The following is a 14513-nucleotide window of genomic DNA, read 5'->3' as shown; positions in this document are numbered from 1 at the left end:
CCACAGGTTGACCATTGGTGTGTAGGAGGGGACTTCAACATGTTGGAGGACCCTTCTGACAGGATCGGAGGCAGCCATGCTACTGTGCATGGAGTCGAGTTAGCAGCTTGGGAGAGGTTGTGTATGACCTTGAGGGTCTCGGATACATGGCAGCATTCTGGCTTTGTGAGGCCTCCAGAGAGTCTTGCCTTCTCTAGATCAGACCGCAGAGTGGGAGGAGTGAATCTATCGCGGATAGATCGCTTCTACACTAGTGACCACTTCAGTGACTTGGGGGGATCAGTGGGCATCCTGGCAGGGACATCCTTCTCGGACCATGCACCAGTGATCCTCACAGTGGCAGACAGGCAGAGGAGTGGGAGCACGATGCTTCGCATCCCAGAGCGGGTCTTGTTGGACACAGCACTCAGAGAGAGGGTAGAGGCTCTTTGGACAGAGGGCATGGACAGCCAGGCTCTACCGGCAGACAGAGTGGCCTTAGGCCTAGCTCAGCTTAGCCACTTTTTTCTCCAGGAGTCTTTGGCTCGACAGGCCGCAGCGAGAGAGGAGGAGCAGCGTCTCAGACGAGGCATTGCTTCACTACAGAGGATGCAGGAGCAGCATCCAGACAGTCCATGGTTGGAGGAGCAGTTACAATAGGCTCGACAGGAGCTTGTTTGCACAGAGGAGAGGCGCCATGAGTTTGCCTTTCACCGACAGGCATCTCAGTGGACTCAGGTAGGTGACAGAGTGACAGGTGCCTTTTTTGAGACAGTAGGACCTGGGCACTCGCATGCCAAGGTCACTCAGCTGAGGAGACTCGATGGGTCAGTTGCTTGTGAGCATGAGGATATGCGTGCAGTTGCTACTGACTTTTACCGTGAGCTACTGACGGCTGAGCCACAGTCAGAGAGACAGGATGCATGCAGGGAGCAGGTTTGGGCGCAGATGCCTTGTCTTGTGACTGAGGAGATGCGCCAGAGGCTGGAGATACCTCTTCAGCTTGAGGAGCTGCACACGGCTCTTAAGGCCCTTCCTCGTGGTAGTTGTCCAGGTGAGGATGGGCTGACTCCCAGCTTCTTCTTGGAGTACTGGGACTTGCTTGGCCCAGATCTTTGTAGTGCCTTTCAGTACATTCTGCACACAAGAGTGATGCCGGATAGCATGAGTGAGGGCCTGATTTACCTCATTCCAAAGGAGGGTGGCTCCTTGGATGAGCTTCGACAGTGGCGCCCCATCACCATCCTCAACTCAACCTACAAAATTCTTGCCAAGGCTCTGAGTTTGAGGATTCAGCCACTTTTGGAGAGCCTTATACATGGGACTCAGACAGGTTTTGTCAAGGAACGCAGTATCCTTGACAACATCTTCACTTTCTGGGAGGCTTCTGCCCTGGCACGTCTCCGTGGGGAGGACCTTGTGATTCTTCTTCTCGATTTTGAAAAGGCATACGACAGAGTTGACTGGGACTTTCTAGAGGGCACGCTTCGCAGGATGGGCTTTTCAGATGCTTGGATCAGAGGGGTGTCGGCTTTGTACAGACAGGCTCACAGTCAGGTGCTTTTGGCAGGAGGTAGAGGAGAGCGCTTTATGCTCACACGATCGGTCAGACAGGGTTGTCCTCTTGCCCCCTTTCTCTTTCTGTTCTATGCGGAGGCGATGAGCAGATTTTTGGTGTCACAGCAGGTTGGTTTGAGGGGCTTAGCACTCCCGATACGGGGAGATGAGCTTCTGGACGCTGAGTTTGCCGACGACTCAGCCTTGTACTTAGAGGGCCAGGAGGCCAATTTACACAGGTGTGGGGAGGCTCTTGAGACCTTCTGCTGTGCATCGGGCGCATTGCTCAACTGGAGAAAGACAGTGGCTTTCTCGATTGGCAGTGCTCCTGTGCCAGAGTGGATGCCAGGAGAGGGTTTCAGGTGGATTCCCCCAAGGACTGCAGTTCGATACTTGGGTTGTCAGGTTGGTTTGGATTTGTCCCCCGAGCAGCAGATTGCTCCTCTTCTCCTCTCCATCAGGAGAAAGCTGTTCCACTGGAGCTCAGCACGACTTTCGCTGGCTGGTAGAGTAGTAGTTGCCAACCAGGTGTTGTTGGCAACTATGTGGTACATCACTTCTTGCTGGATCTTCTCGAGTTCCTGCATCAGCCAGGTAGAGAGTCTGATGAGGAACTTCCTTTGGTCAGGTCGTGACACTCAGATTGCCCGAGCCAAGGTGGCTTGGTCGGTCATCACACTTCCTTGTTCTCAGGGAGGGCTTGGGATCATTGATCCAGCACAGCAGAGCAGAGCCCTTCTTGGGAAGTTCGTCGTCAGAGGACTTCTTCCAGGCGAGGAGCCCTGGAAGGAGTTCTTGTTGCAGAGGCTTCGTGCCAGGGTGCCTCAGTCAGGAGGCCCTTGGCAACCTTCGACCAGATGGATCTTTACAGAGTTGCGTCGAGTTGGTTTGAGCAGGAGACTGGAGGACCGATTCGCTGTGAGTCTGCTTCGTTGTTGGGAGCTATTACGGCGTGGCCTAGAGCAGAGACAGCCGACGTGCACGGAGGAGCGCCTACGGCAGCCCCTTGTCTGGAACCCCATGGTTAGCACTCAACGAGGCCACTTGGTTGGGAGTAGGCCTCATGTTTCTTGGGGTCCCATGGCAGCAGGTCCAGCGCGCTCTCAAGGTGACTGGCTAGAGTTCACAGGTTTGTCAGAGGAGGTGCAGGTTGTCCAGCTACAGGGCATGAGAGGGGTTCAGAGCATGTGTCAGGACATCTCAGAGTCAGTTCCAGCTGACTGGCTCACGCCTCTCAAGCCAGTGGCACCCCGGTGGATGGGAGCCTTCACACGACTGGAGGTTCTCATTTCAGTCAGGGCTTGCTCAGAGACTGTCCCAGCCCTGTTCTTCGAGCTTCAGGGTGGGGGACGACTACAGAGAGTTGCAGTAGAGGCCCCGCAGATAGCAGAGTGTTGTTTCCAGAGGATCCGAGTTGTGGGCATCTGTGGGAGGACTTGCATCATAGACCCTGACCCAGCAGCTCTTGAGATAGGACACTGGAGGCTATGGGCTTGGGAGTGCTGTCCACTGGCACGAGTACAGTGGGATCCTGGTGAGTGGCTATGGAGGGACCCATTCTCTTCTGCAGACCGCCCAGGAGTCCCTTTCTTTCAGTACACTGTTCGGCTTGGACGTCATATACTTGCAGCACAGAGTGAGGCCCGCCCCGCTGCAGCACGTCATTGGCAGGAGGAGGGTCTCACAGTTGAGTTCTTGGCAGCTTTTTGGCAGAGGCTGTGGGACTCCAGACAGCCGAGGCGCGTCACCTTGTTCCAGTGGTTGGTTGCACACAGAGCCACAACAGTAGGGAGCTGGCTTGTACATAGTGGTCTCTCGGCCGCATGTACAGCCTGTGACCAGTTGGTGGAGAGTCAGCGTCACTGTCTTTGGGACTGTCCCTCGGCCCAGCAGGTGTGGCTACGAGTTCTTCGGCTGATGCCTGCCCTCTCCGCGGCTTGACAGTACACTTGGGGGGCAGCGGCTTGGTCCACCCTCACGGGCCCGGCACTACAGTTTGAGCTATCTTCCACCAGCAGGATGATAGTGATAAAGGGGGGGCGACCTGCACTCCAGCCTGCTACAGACCTTACTCCACAGGAGTGGTGCAGTGAGAGAGAGGAGTGCTGGGAGCTCATCAGCGGCCTAGCTCTTTGGTTCATCTGGCGGGCCCGTTGTTTCCGCATCTTTGAGGCTCGCCCTGTGCCACCAGCAGAGACTGTTCGTGACTTTTGGCTAGAGTTGATCCATACTCTCAGAGGACAGCTTGAGGGACTACAGGGCAGCTCCGACCGCATGCGGGAGCGCCGCGAGGCTTTCCTTCGACTCTGGCGCCCTGGGCCTTTCTACACCATGGTCGAGGGGGTGCTCATATGGCACTACTGTCCACCTGTGTGGCTCTTCCCTCCTCCCATTTCTTGATCTAGCCCCATTGTATATATGCTGTTTTTTCATTGGGAGAGTCTCCCCATCATGCTTGTTGTAGCCCTCTCTTGCAGAGGTGGATGTAGCCCTATGGGCAGTTTTCATTAACTAATAGAAGGATCTTTTTCTTGGGAAAAAAAAAAGATGTCTTCTACATCTTTTGGCAATTCAACGGTCATGCATTGGGAAGCGGTTTTTGGTCATTTTGATGGCAAAATTGTTGGTTGTCCACTTGCTACAAAGCTGATTTAGCTTGGAAAAAGCTTGAACACTTTCTTAACTGGACTCCACGTTTGAATAATAATTCTAATTCGCTTCGTTTGGAAAGTGAAAATTAGAGTAGAGTTTTTCATGAACCATTAGCTGTTCAAGAGCCTAAGAAGGATTATTTCGTTGCAAAAAAAGGTGTTTACTTCATTAAAGATGTGTTGGATGATAGAGGTCAAGTGCTACCTTTTGTGCTAAATTTCGCATGGGCTATCATTATCGTCCTTTATGGCAAAAGATTCAGAATTTTTTGTCATCTTTTGAGCTTATTCCTCCTCTAGATGAGACCAAAAGATTGTATATTGGAGCCTATATCAAGCCGCTCCTGCTTGTGGTCATTTGTCTCCGCCTCAGATTTTTGTGCATTCAATTTACACTTTCCTCCTTCCTGGACAATGGGTTCATGATTATGCACATTGCAAACAGCGTTTGTCGAATGCATAAGCCTTTGTTGTGGTCGAGAAAACGATTCATGATGATATGGAGCAGTAAGATGCCTTTAAAATGTCAGGTTTGTCTATGGTACTACTTCCTTGCAATTCTTCCAGGTGCGTCTTTCTTGGCAAGGAACCATGTGACATCCTCTCTTTGTCACGTTTGTGATGCATCTATTGAAACGTTTCTACATTTATTATAGAATTGTATTGCCTTTCGCAATTTGTTGGATCATATAGCAAGGTTTCTTCACACTAGTTTCTCTTCTATGTCTTTGGGGAAACATTTTTCGTTATTTGGCAATCTTTCTCCTGCTTTCAAACATGACTGTTTTTTTATTGGCTCCGGTACTGACAAATGAGAAATTGGTTTGTGGTGACCTTTTCTTTCTCAGATTACCTTTGTAGAAGTCTCTTTATGATTCTCTGTCTCTACAAGAGATTGACCCATCATTGTACGCCCATTTTCAGATGTGTTTTGACTATTCCTTTGTTCACTATGAACTTGGACTTTTCTTACACGCTTGTAAGTATGGGTAGGTTTTTTTTCTACATAAGTTAAAACCTATTCAATGTATTGTGTACTTAAGTGAGTACGTACTCCGTGTGTGTGTGTGTGTGTGTACGTGCGCACGGCCATATTCCGGGATGTCCGATCGTTTCGTCCGTAGTTGCTGATTAGAAGACTATCACCTCACATTTGTCATGGCATGGTCGACAATCCCTGCAAGATAATTCCCTCCGGTTGGAGAGCATTCATTAAGGTGTTCTCTCACTTTGGTTCAATACTCTCCTCGACGAGCATACTTTCTTTTGCAAAAGGGGTATCCTAGGTTGATCAAGTGGTGGATGACACACAGCAGGTCCTCTCCTTTTCTATTGCAGCCTTTCGCTATGAGCTGGGACCTCATTATTGACATTTGTGGCAGCAAATTCAGCGGTTGCTTGCTGGTGTTTCCCCAGTGCCTCCATTGCTTGCGGACTCCCGACGTTCAGATTGGAATCTTGTCCATGCTAGGTTGGACTGCATATGGGCACAGTCAGTTTATGCTTTGCTACAGTCTCATGCATGGATTGTGTCTCACAAAAATCAGTTGTGGTCACTCTTCAAGTCTCAATTGTGGTGGCAAAGGACGCTATCTCGCATTTGACAGAACCATCTACCTCTCAAAGAGCGCATTTTCTTATGACAATGTATGGTGGGTGCGTTACCGGTTGGTACTTTGTTGCATGTGCGACCAATGGCCTCCTCTCGTTGTGTGCGATGTCATGGGGCTGACAAGACTGTGACACATTTGCTTTGGGATTGCTGCTGCTCCCGGTCTTTCATCAGGCAAGTGTCCTCTGCTCTGCACCTTCTTTTCCCCTCCGGAATCTTTCAGGGACAGTTGAGTCCTCCAGCCACCACAGTCTTTGTTTGAGGTCTTCTTCAGTTGGGTCAAATTTTGGGTTATGTAGACCATATGGCACCAACATAACTCTCAGATGTTATGCCATGAAAAATTACCCTTTGCCTTGCTTCAAATTTTCGCTTGGACAAGCACTTCACTTTGCTCATGATGTGGGGGCCATCTCCCTTGAAGCTTATAGGATTTACTTCGATTGTTTCTAGTTTTCGAAGCCTTCTAAAGCTTCATCTTTTGTACCCCTTCTATAGTGTGCGTTTTCCTCCGTTTGAGATTTCCCACTTGTAAATACAATCAAGATTTACAACAAAAAGAAAGTGTGTACACATGCATGTGTGGGTCAGTGGGCACAAGCATGTGCACACCCTCATGCACAATAAACAAATACAAAAATTCATGGGAAGAGGATGCAACCTTCTGGTGTTTAGAAATCTGGTCAGCAATTAAAATGCCTTGATTTTTCTCCATCTCCATCATTTTATCTGTGAGTTCATTGACTACCTGATCATGGTAAGCACCAAAAGATCACTGACCATTTACAGAGGAAGCAGGAAAAAAAAGAAGATTACATAGACTTGAACGTGCAAATTGCATTTATATAGACATAAAGATCTTAAAAAAACAAAACTTAATCTCTGCCAACAACCCAAAAATTGACAGTAGTGCATTGGTGAGTTGCCATTACATACAACAAGCTTATATGATGCATATTTAAGAGCCTCACAGATATCTCAGATGTGAAACAAAGGTATTTGTTTAGTGGCTGAAAAAGATTGGAAACTACTGCACTCTGGAGCTGCCTCAAAACCCACTACAAGAGGCTATCCACACACTCCAATTGATAGCCTCACAGCTGTATAAGAGTCCAGAGCTGCCACCACCACCCTTATAAGACCGAACTTCGAAAGCACCCCCGCCCCCCAAAGACCACCCCATTAGGCCCATCCCTGCCTATCACTACATGTGCACAATGTGTGTGTGTGACTCCCTCAAATGTGGTTGAGGTAAATGCACTTGTGAGGGCACCAGTTTTGGGGGTATTACTTTTCCGAGAGGGACTACACCTTTTGTGGAAAGTGCTGCTGTTTTGAAGTTCTTTTTTCAGTTTTTGATGCTGCAAGTTTTTGTGACGGAAGTCTGGTGCAGTTTCCCTACCTATCAGATTACAGGTGGCCTGGTTCAGGATGAGGGAGCATACAATTCTGTAGCACACAGACTGACTCAGGTACACAACCGTGATGATAAAGACCCTTTAACATGCTTCTTTTACTAAACAGCATGGAATGTTGCTTCTTATACAGGCATGCAGTATTCCATGCTTCTTAATCCTATTAATTTGCTAACAAGAAGGTGGAATGGCTCACCTCTAATGCACATCACACTCAACTATTGACCATGCTTGAGCTCTCTCGATGGTAAGACTCCAAATAAAAGACCTCCAAGTAGAAATTCACCAGCTGAGTGCTATCAGCCACATTACCCTCGTCCAATCACCTCGCGCCTAATGATGGTCGCTTGTTAAGCTTCACCAAGTAACTACAAATCATCCTTTTTTGGCAGAACATATCTGACTGTACTACTACCATCTATGTACCAAGGGCCCCTGGGAAACATCATCTCTTCTACCTTTCTCCCTTCCTGTTCCAGAACCTGGCCTACCTAAAAAATTCCCTTGAATTTCTTCAACTTTAGGCATACATCATAAACTGAAACCTTTGGAAACTCCCTTTTAAAGGCCGAAGGAGACTCACATTATACATGAAACACGTCATAAATCTTTTAATGAGCTGGCAATTGCAACCTAAAAGGTGCTTTAATGATCCTCTCAATCGATTGAAAATTGCAACCCAAAAAGATACTTTAATGATCCTCTCAGTGCAGTAATTTTATCAGGACCATCATTAGTGCATGCTCAACCCCCATATTTCCCAGTCATTCCTTCTCAAATTCCGCCGACACCCAATCACCCTCTCTAAAATTCAGTGACTGGAAACTTCAAATAGTCCCCAATTTTCAAATAGCACACGCAAAAACAAGCAAGCCATACAAGGATCTCAAGTAACACAATCAATGTCAGCATACAATTGTACTTGAATACAAATGCCAAGAGCAACTTGAGCAATGTGATCCGGTCTAGCCCTTTTCATTCATAAACACGAAGTGAACATGTTTGGTGGATTTGTCAACATGCTCCATCCCATCCACTCCAGTGGGAGATAACAGATAAACTCCATGTCCCAAGGTCTATTTACAACATGTTAACTGTAAGCACTGAAGCAAAAACTCCATACATCAAAAAACCCTGCCCCTAATTGTTATGCCAAGGAAGATAGGCGTGTGCTGCTATGTCCATAGTTCCTACCTCCATTCCTTCATACACTATAAATGTTGCACGACATATATAGATTAGGTGCATAGCAGAGTGATTGGTATCTAAGGTAGCTCTACACAAAAAACAAAAACCTAACAAGTTACCATGACATTAGCACCTATATTCAAGCAGCTTCAAAAGAGAGAAAAAACTAGCCATCAAACAATCCCAATTGAATACTTTAATGTAAAAGCAAGTAAGAATAACAATTTAATAAACGCAAGCCACCTGTTCTTTTTCTGAAGCAACACGGTGTGCTTCCTTATGTTCCTCCTCTAATGCTTCCAGTTTTTGTTGAAGATCTTCAATAACCTCTTTTTGTCTGGGAAAAAAAAAGGATGACAAAAAACCACCTCTCTATGAAGAGCACTTCAATAAGGTGCTTTTATAGTGCATGCATGGATACGATGAATGTATATCAAGCTTACCGTGTAGGTTTAACTGGCAGTAGACGTTCCTAGTCGTGAAGCATGCTTGTGAGTGAATCTCCGCATACAAAGCGCTTCTTAATGTTCCTAAAGAGAAAGAGGTTAAATGACTGGTTACATCACTCTCATCCTTTGGTTGGGATATGTAGCCCTTTGGACCATTTGTGGTTGCTGAACGTCCATCGTCTCTAATGACTATATTTTCTTGGCATGGATCCTTCTCTTCAACGATCTCTCTATGATTGCCGAAAAAGAGATATGCTTGTGAGGGTTGCTTTCCAAAATTTGCCCCCCCCCCACCTCTCTCTCTCTCACACAAGAAGCACCCTTGTGGGGCAAAAATTTATTTTAAAATATGAATGTTAAGGTGGCCATGTTCCCTGTCGTTTTGCATGCCACCGAAAACACGCAGTCTCATCTTCTCTCTTGTTCTCTCCCACATCATAGAAACAGGGGAACGGGGAACGGAGGGATGGGAAAAGGGACGGAAGGGGACAGCAGGGAACGGACGGGGATGGCTTTTGCCGGCCAGTCACAAGGTTGGCTGTTCCGAACGGCAGCCGGTTAGGAGCGGGGGGGAGAAACAGCCAATGGCCAGTTTTTATAAAAATCCAATGGTAGAAAATGGCCGCTTTTTGGGGGCTTTAGGGCCCTTTTACACATTGTTCAGGGGCTCTTTTGGGAGGTGTTTTGGAGGCCTTTAAAAGGGGGCCTCCTCAATGCATTGCTCAAAGCCTCATGCTCTTGAGTCTTACTTCTTACTTATCATTATGCTTTAGCTCAAGCCTCACTTGCAAGCTCACTTGGGCCTTGGCGGCAAGCTCTCAAGCTCCCTCTTACTCTCTCAAGCATCAAGCTCTCAAGGTTCAGGACTCAAGAGTCAAGCCCCCTCTACTCCCTCTCAAGCTCCCTCTTCTATACAAAAGGGGAATAAAATAGGGTCTCTACCAATGGAAGGGGATTAGAGTCTAGAGTCTATCTACTCTAGTTTGTCAAGTGTCGACTCTCTATTAATATTCAAGCCTCTCATTTCTCTCAAGCTCCCTCTATCTACTCTCCATGAAGCAGTAAGCCTCTCTCTCCTTCAAGCCTCTATCTACTCTCATGAGGCAAGCACTTCCAGGTTTGACGTGCCATTGTGGACTCACCACCTCCCTAGTTAGGCTTTAGCCATTTTTGGCCTCTTACCACTTCCCATTTTGAGCCCTTGAGGCATGTACGTCGTCACGCCATCGATGTTTTATTGGCATAATTTGCTATTATGAGCATGTTTCTTGTCTTGTTTGGTGCAAATCAATGCTCAAACTGTTCTTAGCAATATGGTACATACATGTAGCTCAAAAAAATTGAGAAAAATAAAATTTCTTTTGCCGTTCCGGGCCCCTACCCCATTCCCTAACTTTTGCCATCCTGACCCCATTCCCCGTACCGTGTTTCTATGTCCCACATGCTGGTGACCACACAACATCACGGGTTTCCACAACCTCTTTCTCTCCTGCTCGCATGGCAGCAACCAGCCAGCCCAGCTTTCTCTCTTCTCGTTCGTCGAGAGTTGGAGGGCCTCCCATGGCATGGGGGGGACCTGCATGGAGTAGGGTTTGGATCTGCGTGTACACACACACCACACACTCTCACACTCTCTTCATCCCTCTCCACCGACTCTCTCATTCTCCCCCTCTTTCTCTCCCTCTCTCTATCCTTTCTTCTCATACCGAGGGCGGTTTAACACACTCTCTCTCTACTACACACAAGCACACATTCATCTAACTCTCTATCTCAATCACTCTCACCTCTCTCCATCTCTTTTTTTCTTTTTGGCACAAAAAAGTGGCCATATACTGTGTACAAAGAGACCACTCGAGATGCTGAAAGGCCCTTCACACAAAGGATGTACAAGATGGGGAGTACAATGTTAGTGCTATGTGCACATCAAGGTGGCATGTATGAAGAATGCAAAATGAATCACTAGGGATGTGCGTAGTGCCATGTGGTGTGTCCATGATCCAGACTAAAAAGGACTGAAGATCTCGCCCATGTCACGAGGAAAGAGTGTCTACACCTCTCCACTGCCCTAGAAAAGCCCGCTAAGTATCCCACTGACTGTGAAAAGTATGCCGAAGCTCACTCCAAATAGCTGCCAAAGTGGTTGATGTTGGGGAAGACTTTGAGCCAAGAATGTGAGCACAGCGAGCCTTCAACATGTTCCATAAAGTGATGCTATAGATCGTAGTAAAAATTGCATAGAACTCAGGCTGATGGACAATATCTGGAACCATCTGTAGAGTGCCCAAACTATATCCCAATGATGTAAGCATGAGGATTGGATCTGTTGGAGAGCCTGAAAAAGAGTGTTGCATGATGTATGCATCAGCAATTTGGGCTCTCGGACTTACACTCTCATGGTGGACACAAATTGAGAGACCACAAGTGATGATGATCTCCCACATCATTCGTAGAAAACCCTCCATCTCACATGACACTATCAAAGAGGGGATGGCAACACCACCCATGTTAGTGGAGGCTCTCTTTAAAACACTATATTTCATCCAAAAATTGAGGCATCTAGTATATTTCATCCCGCAAACCAGACTTTCATACAAAGATCTTGAGGCATCTAGAAAAATGGCAGAGCTAGCAAATGGCAAGAGATGGTATGCACAAATGGCACAATCGTTCAGTACACATCGACTGGATATAGAACCGCTCCCACCTTTTCAAAACGACCGAGACTCACCATTTATACGCCTCTCACATAGTGAGAGGAACCAGATCCTCAAACAATATACTTCCAAGAGACATGGATTACACCTAGACACCCTCTTCCATTGACGATGTTGTATAAAACAAACCGCTTCATGATTATTTTAGAGGATGGCTTCATCCAACAGCCACAAAACATTAACACATTTATGCCACATATCGTTAGAGTCACGAATCGCGATTGGACATCCCAAGGTCTCGCCTCAAAGACTAGAGGTTGAGGTTGGGCGGGTAGCACAGATGTTAAGTGAAGCGGAAGCGTTGATGCTGATAGCTCAGGACGAGTGCTTAGTACGTACACAGGGTTCCTTTTTACTTAATGAGAGAGGTGTGCAATAGACACACAAAGAGAGAGAGAGAGAGAGAGAGAGAGAGAGAGAGAGAGAGAGAGAGAGATGAAATGAAATGAAATGTTATATTAACGTCTTCAAAAGGCCAAAATGACCTATGAGACCAGAGCGTTACAATGTGGTGAATCTGCTACAAAGTCAGAGTAACAAAATGAAATGACAAAATGAAAAAAATTTGATAAAATAAAAGTACTATGGGATCCTAAATTGGTAGGTGTGACCTAAGCAGCTAGCTGGGATAGCTAAATCACAAGTCACAAGAGATCAAGCATCGGTCGCTGGCGTATCTCATCAATCTCCTCCATGGTCAGCAGTCTCTTACCGGGCGTCGTGCATGTCCGACGAAAGTGATCCGAATCCTCTGATGTAGCCTTCGTTAATGTTGTGTAGTCCTCCGCAGTCGTGGGCGTCTGGATCTCCCCAGCTTAGTCGCTCGATCAATTAGTGTGCCTCTGATGTGAGGCGACAAGATATGCTATGGTAGTAGCTCAGAGAGAGAGAGAGAGAGAGAGAGAGATTGAATGATCGTCCACGGAGGTCATATATAACCTATGGAACCAAAAGACAAAAGAGTACAACGGTGCTTTCAAATGGAGGCGTTGGGTACATATCAGTTAAGGACTAAGGGTCCATTGGCCAAAAGGAAGGAAAATAATAAAAACTAAGAGGGGTTGGATGAGGGGGAAGCCGGTTTAGGAGCTCGAAACTCTTGAATGACGGCTTTGCCACCTTGATAGACTACCAATTTGCCTTGTTTGCGGGCTTCGTGCATCTTCTTGAGCTCGCTTGCTTTTGTCTTTAGTTGATTCATAGTTAATTCTTCGGCGATCCAAAGGTTGTCTCTTGAGGAGGCGAGATTGGCGTAGCAACCGCAATCGCTCTTCTTTGTCCTTGAAGGTGAGGATACATTGCGTAGGTTTTACTGTCCTATGTGTATCATTGATCCAAGAGATGGCTTCCGTCTTCATGTGAACTGGTTGAAGGATATCATTGAGCTTGATGATGGCTTCTTCTAGGGTGTCCTCATCAGTGCACCATGGGGAGGGAAGTCCCCCAATCCGGGCCTTGTGGCAAAGGGATTCTTGCAGCGGACGCTCTTGCAAGACCGTTTTGTATCTTGATGTCAATCTTCTTGGTGATGTCGTGTGTTGCCAAGTGAGCTTCGATGATCTTTTCTTCAACTTGCTCCACCTTGTCGGTAGTGAGATCTACCATAGAATCAAATCATGCCTCGAGTTTCTTAAGGCGATCCTTGAGGTCATGATTTTCTTCAATAACTCTATCTAGGGCTGTTTGTAGTTGTTCGATGCGGTCACATTTGCTCGGGGCCGCTACAACAGTGGCAAAACTTGGCCGTGTTCCTGTGGGTGTCTTTGGGAATGGTGTCCTTGCCTTGGTAGCCATATCCTATTTGGAGTGGAGAAATCCACTATTTGTGTTGGGTGTTGCTGGCGTTAGTGGACCATGGGCTTGAGAGGATGCGAGATCATAAGCTTACAATGAAGCTTCAACGGGCGCGAGAACAGAGACTTATGATGAAGCTGAGGTAGAGCGAGACCACAGGCTGGATTGAGAGAGAGAGAGAGAGAGAGAGAGAGAGAGAGAGAGAGAGAGAAATGTTATATTAACGTCTTCAAAAGGCCAAAGTGACCAATGAGACCAGAAAGTTACAATGTCGTGGATCTGATACAAAGCCAGAGTAACAAGATGACAAAAATGAAATGACAACTGACAAAATAAAATACTATGGAAGCCTAAACTTCTAGGTGTGAACTAAGCAGCTAGCTGGGATAGCTAGATCACAAGAGATCCAGCATCGGTCGCTAGCGGATCTCATCAATCTCCTCCATGGTCAGTAGTCTGACTGGGCGTATTGCATGTCGAGCCAAAGTGATCTGAATCCTCTGATGCAGCCTCCGTCGATGCTGTGTAGTCCTCCGCAGTTGTGGACGTCTGGATCTCCCCAGCTCAGTCGCTCGGTCGATCAGTGTGCCTCTGGGGAGAGAGAGAGAGAGAGAGAGAGAGAGAGAGAGAGAGAGAGAGAGAGAGAGAGAGAGAGAGAGACCCGCGAGTCCTCGCAGCGTTAGACGAAGTAGGTTGGGAGAGCGGGAGAGCTCCAAGTCGAGAGAGCTGCAGCGCGAGCAGGTCGTTGAGCCCCAGGTAGAAAAGTTGAGAGCACTGCAGTTCTGAAAACTTATGCTTGGCTTTGGTTCTGTGGTTGTTGCAGGCGAGCTTGGAGGCTTAACCCCCCTCCACAGGCCGCCCTTGATTCTGGGAGGGACACAAGGTGTGTGGGTCTTAGGGTTTCGCTGAAGCAGAGAGAGAGAGAGAGAGAGAGAGAGAGAGAGAGAGAGAGAGAGAGAGAGAGAGAGAGAGAGAGAGAGAGAGAGAGAGAGAGAGAGAGAGATGAAATGAAATGAAATGAAATGTTATATTAACGTCTTCAAAAGGCCAAAATGACCCTATGAGACCAGAGTGTTACAATGTGGTGAATCAGATACAAAGTCAGAGTAACAAAATGACATGACAAAATGATAAAATGATAAAATAAAAGTACT

General features: G+C 47.1%; 1 protein-coding gene across 4 annotated transcripts in view; it reads right to left on the bottom strand.

Annotated features, from left to right (window-relative positions):
- ATGRIP (Golgi-localized GRIP domain-containing protein) overlaps positions 1 to 14513 on the bottom strand; it is a 172719-nt gene that overhangs the window by 82603 nt on the left and 75603 nt on the right. For all 4 annotated transcript variants that reach the window (XR_015187007.1, XM_086504852.1, XM_086504854.1 and 1 more), the window contains 2 exons: positions 8646 to 8739; positions 6461 to 6547 (listed from right to left, as the gene is read on the bottom strand). Coding sequence is in view for 3 of the 4 variants with exons in the window: in XM_086504852.1 (XP_086360978.1) it covers positions 6461 to 6547; positions 8646 to 8739 (181 nt within the window). In the remaining variant the exon portion in view is untranslated. The remainder of the gene's footprint in view (positions 1 to 6460; positions 6548 to 8645; positions 8740 to 14513) is intronic.

Source organism: Adiantum capillus-veneris, chromosome 28, assembly GCF_014529385.1.
Source record: "Adiantum capillus-veneris isolate H3 chromosome 28, ASM1452938v2, whole genome shotgun sequence".
Lineage (NCBI taxonomy): Eukaryota > Viridiplantae > Streptophyta > Polypodiopsida > Polypodiales > Pteridaceae > Adiantum > Adiantum capillus-veneris.
This window is presented reverse-complemented; position numbering and strand designations above follow the sequence as displayed.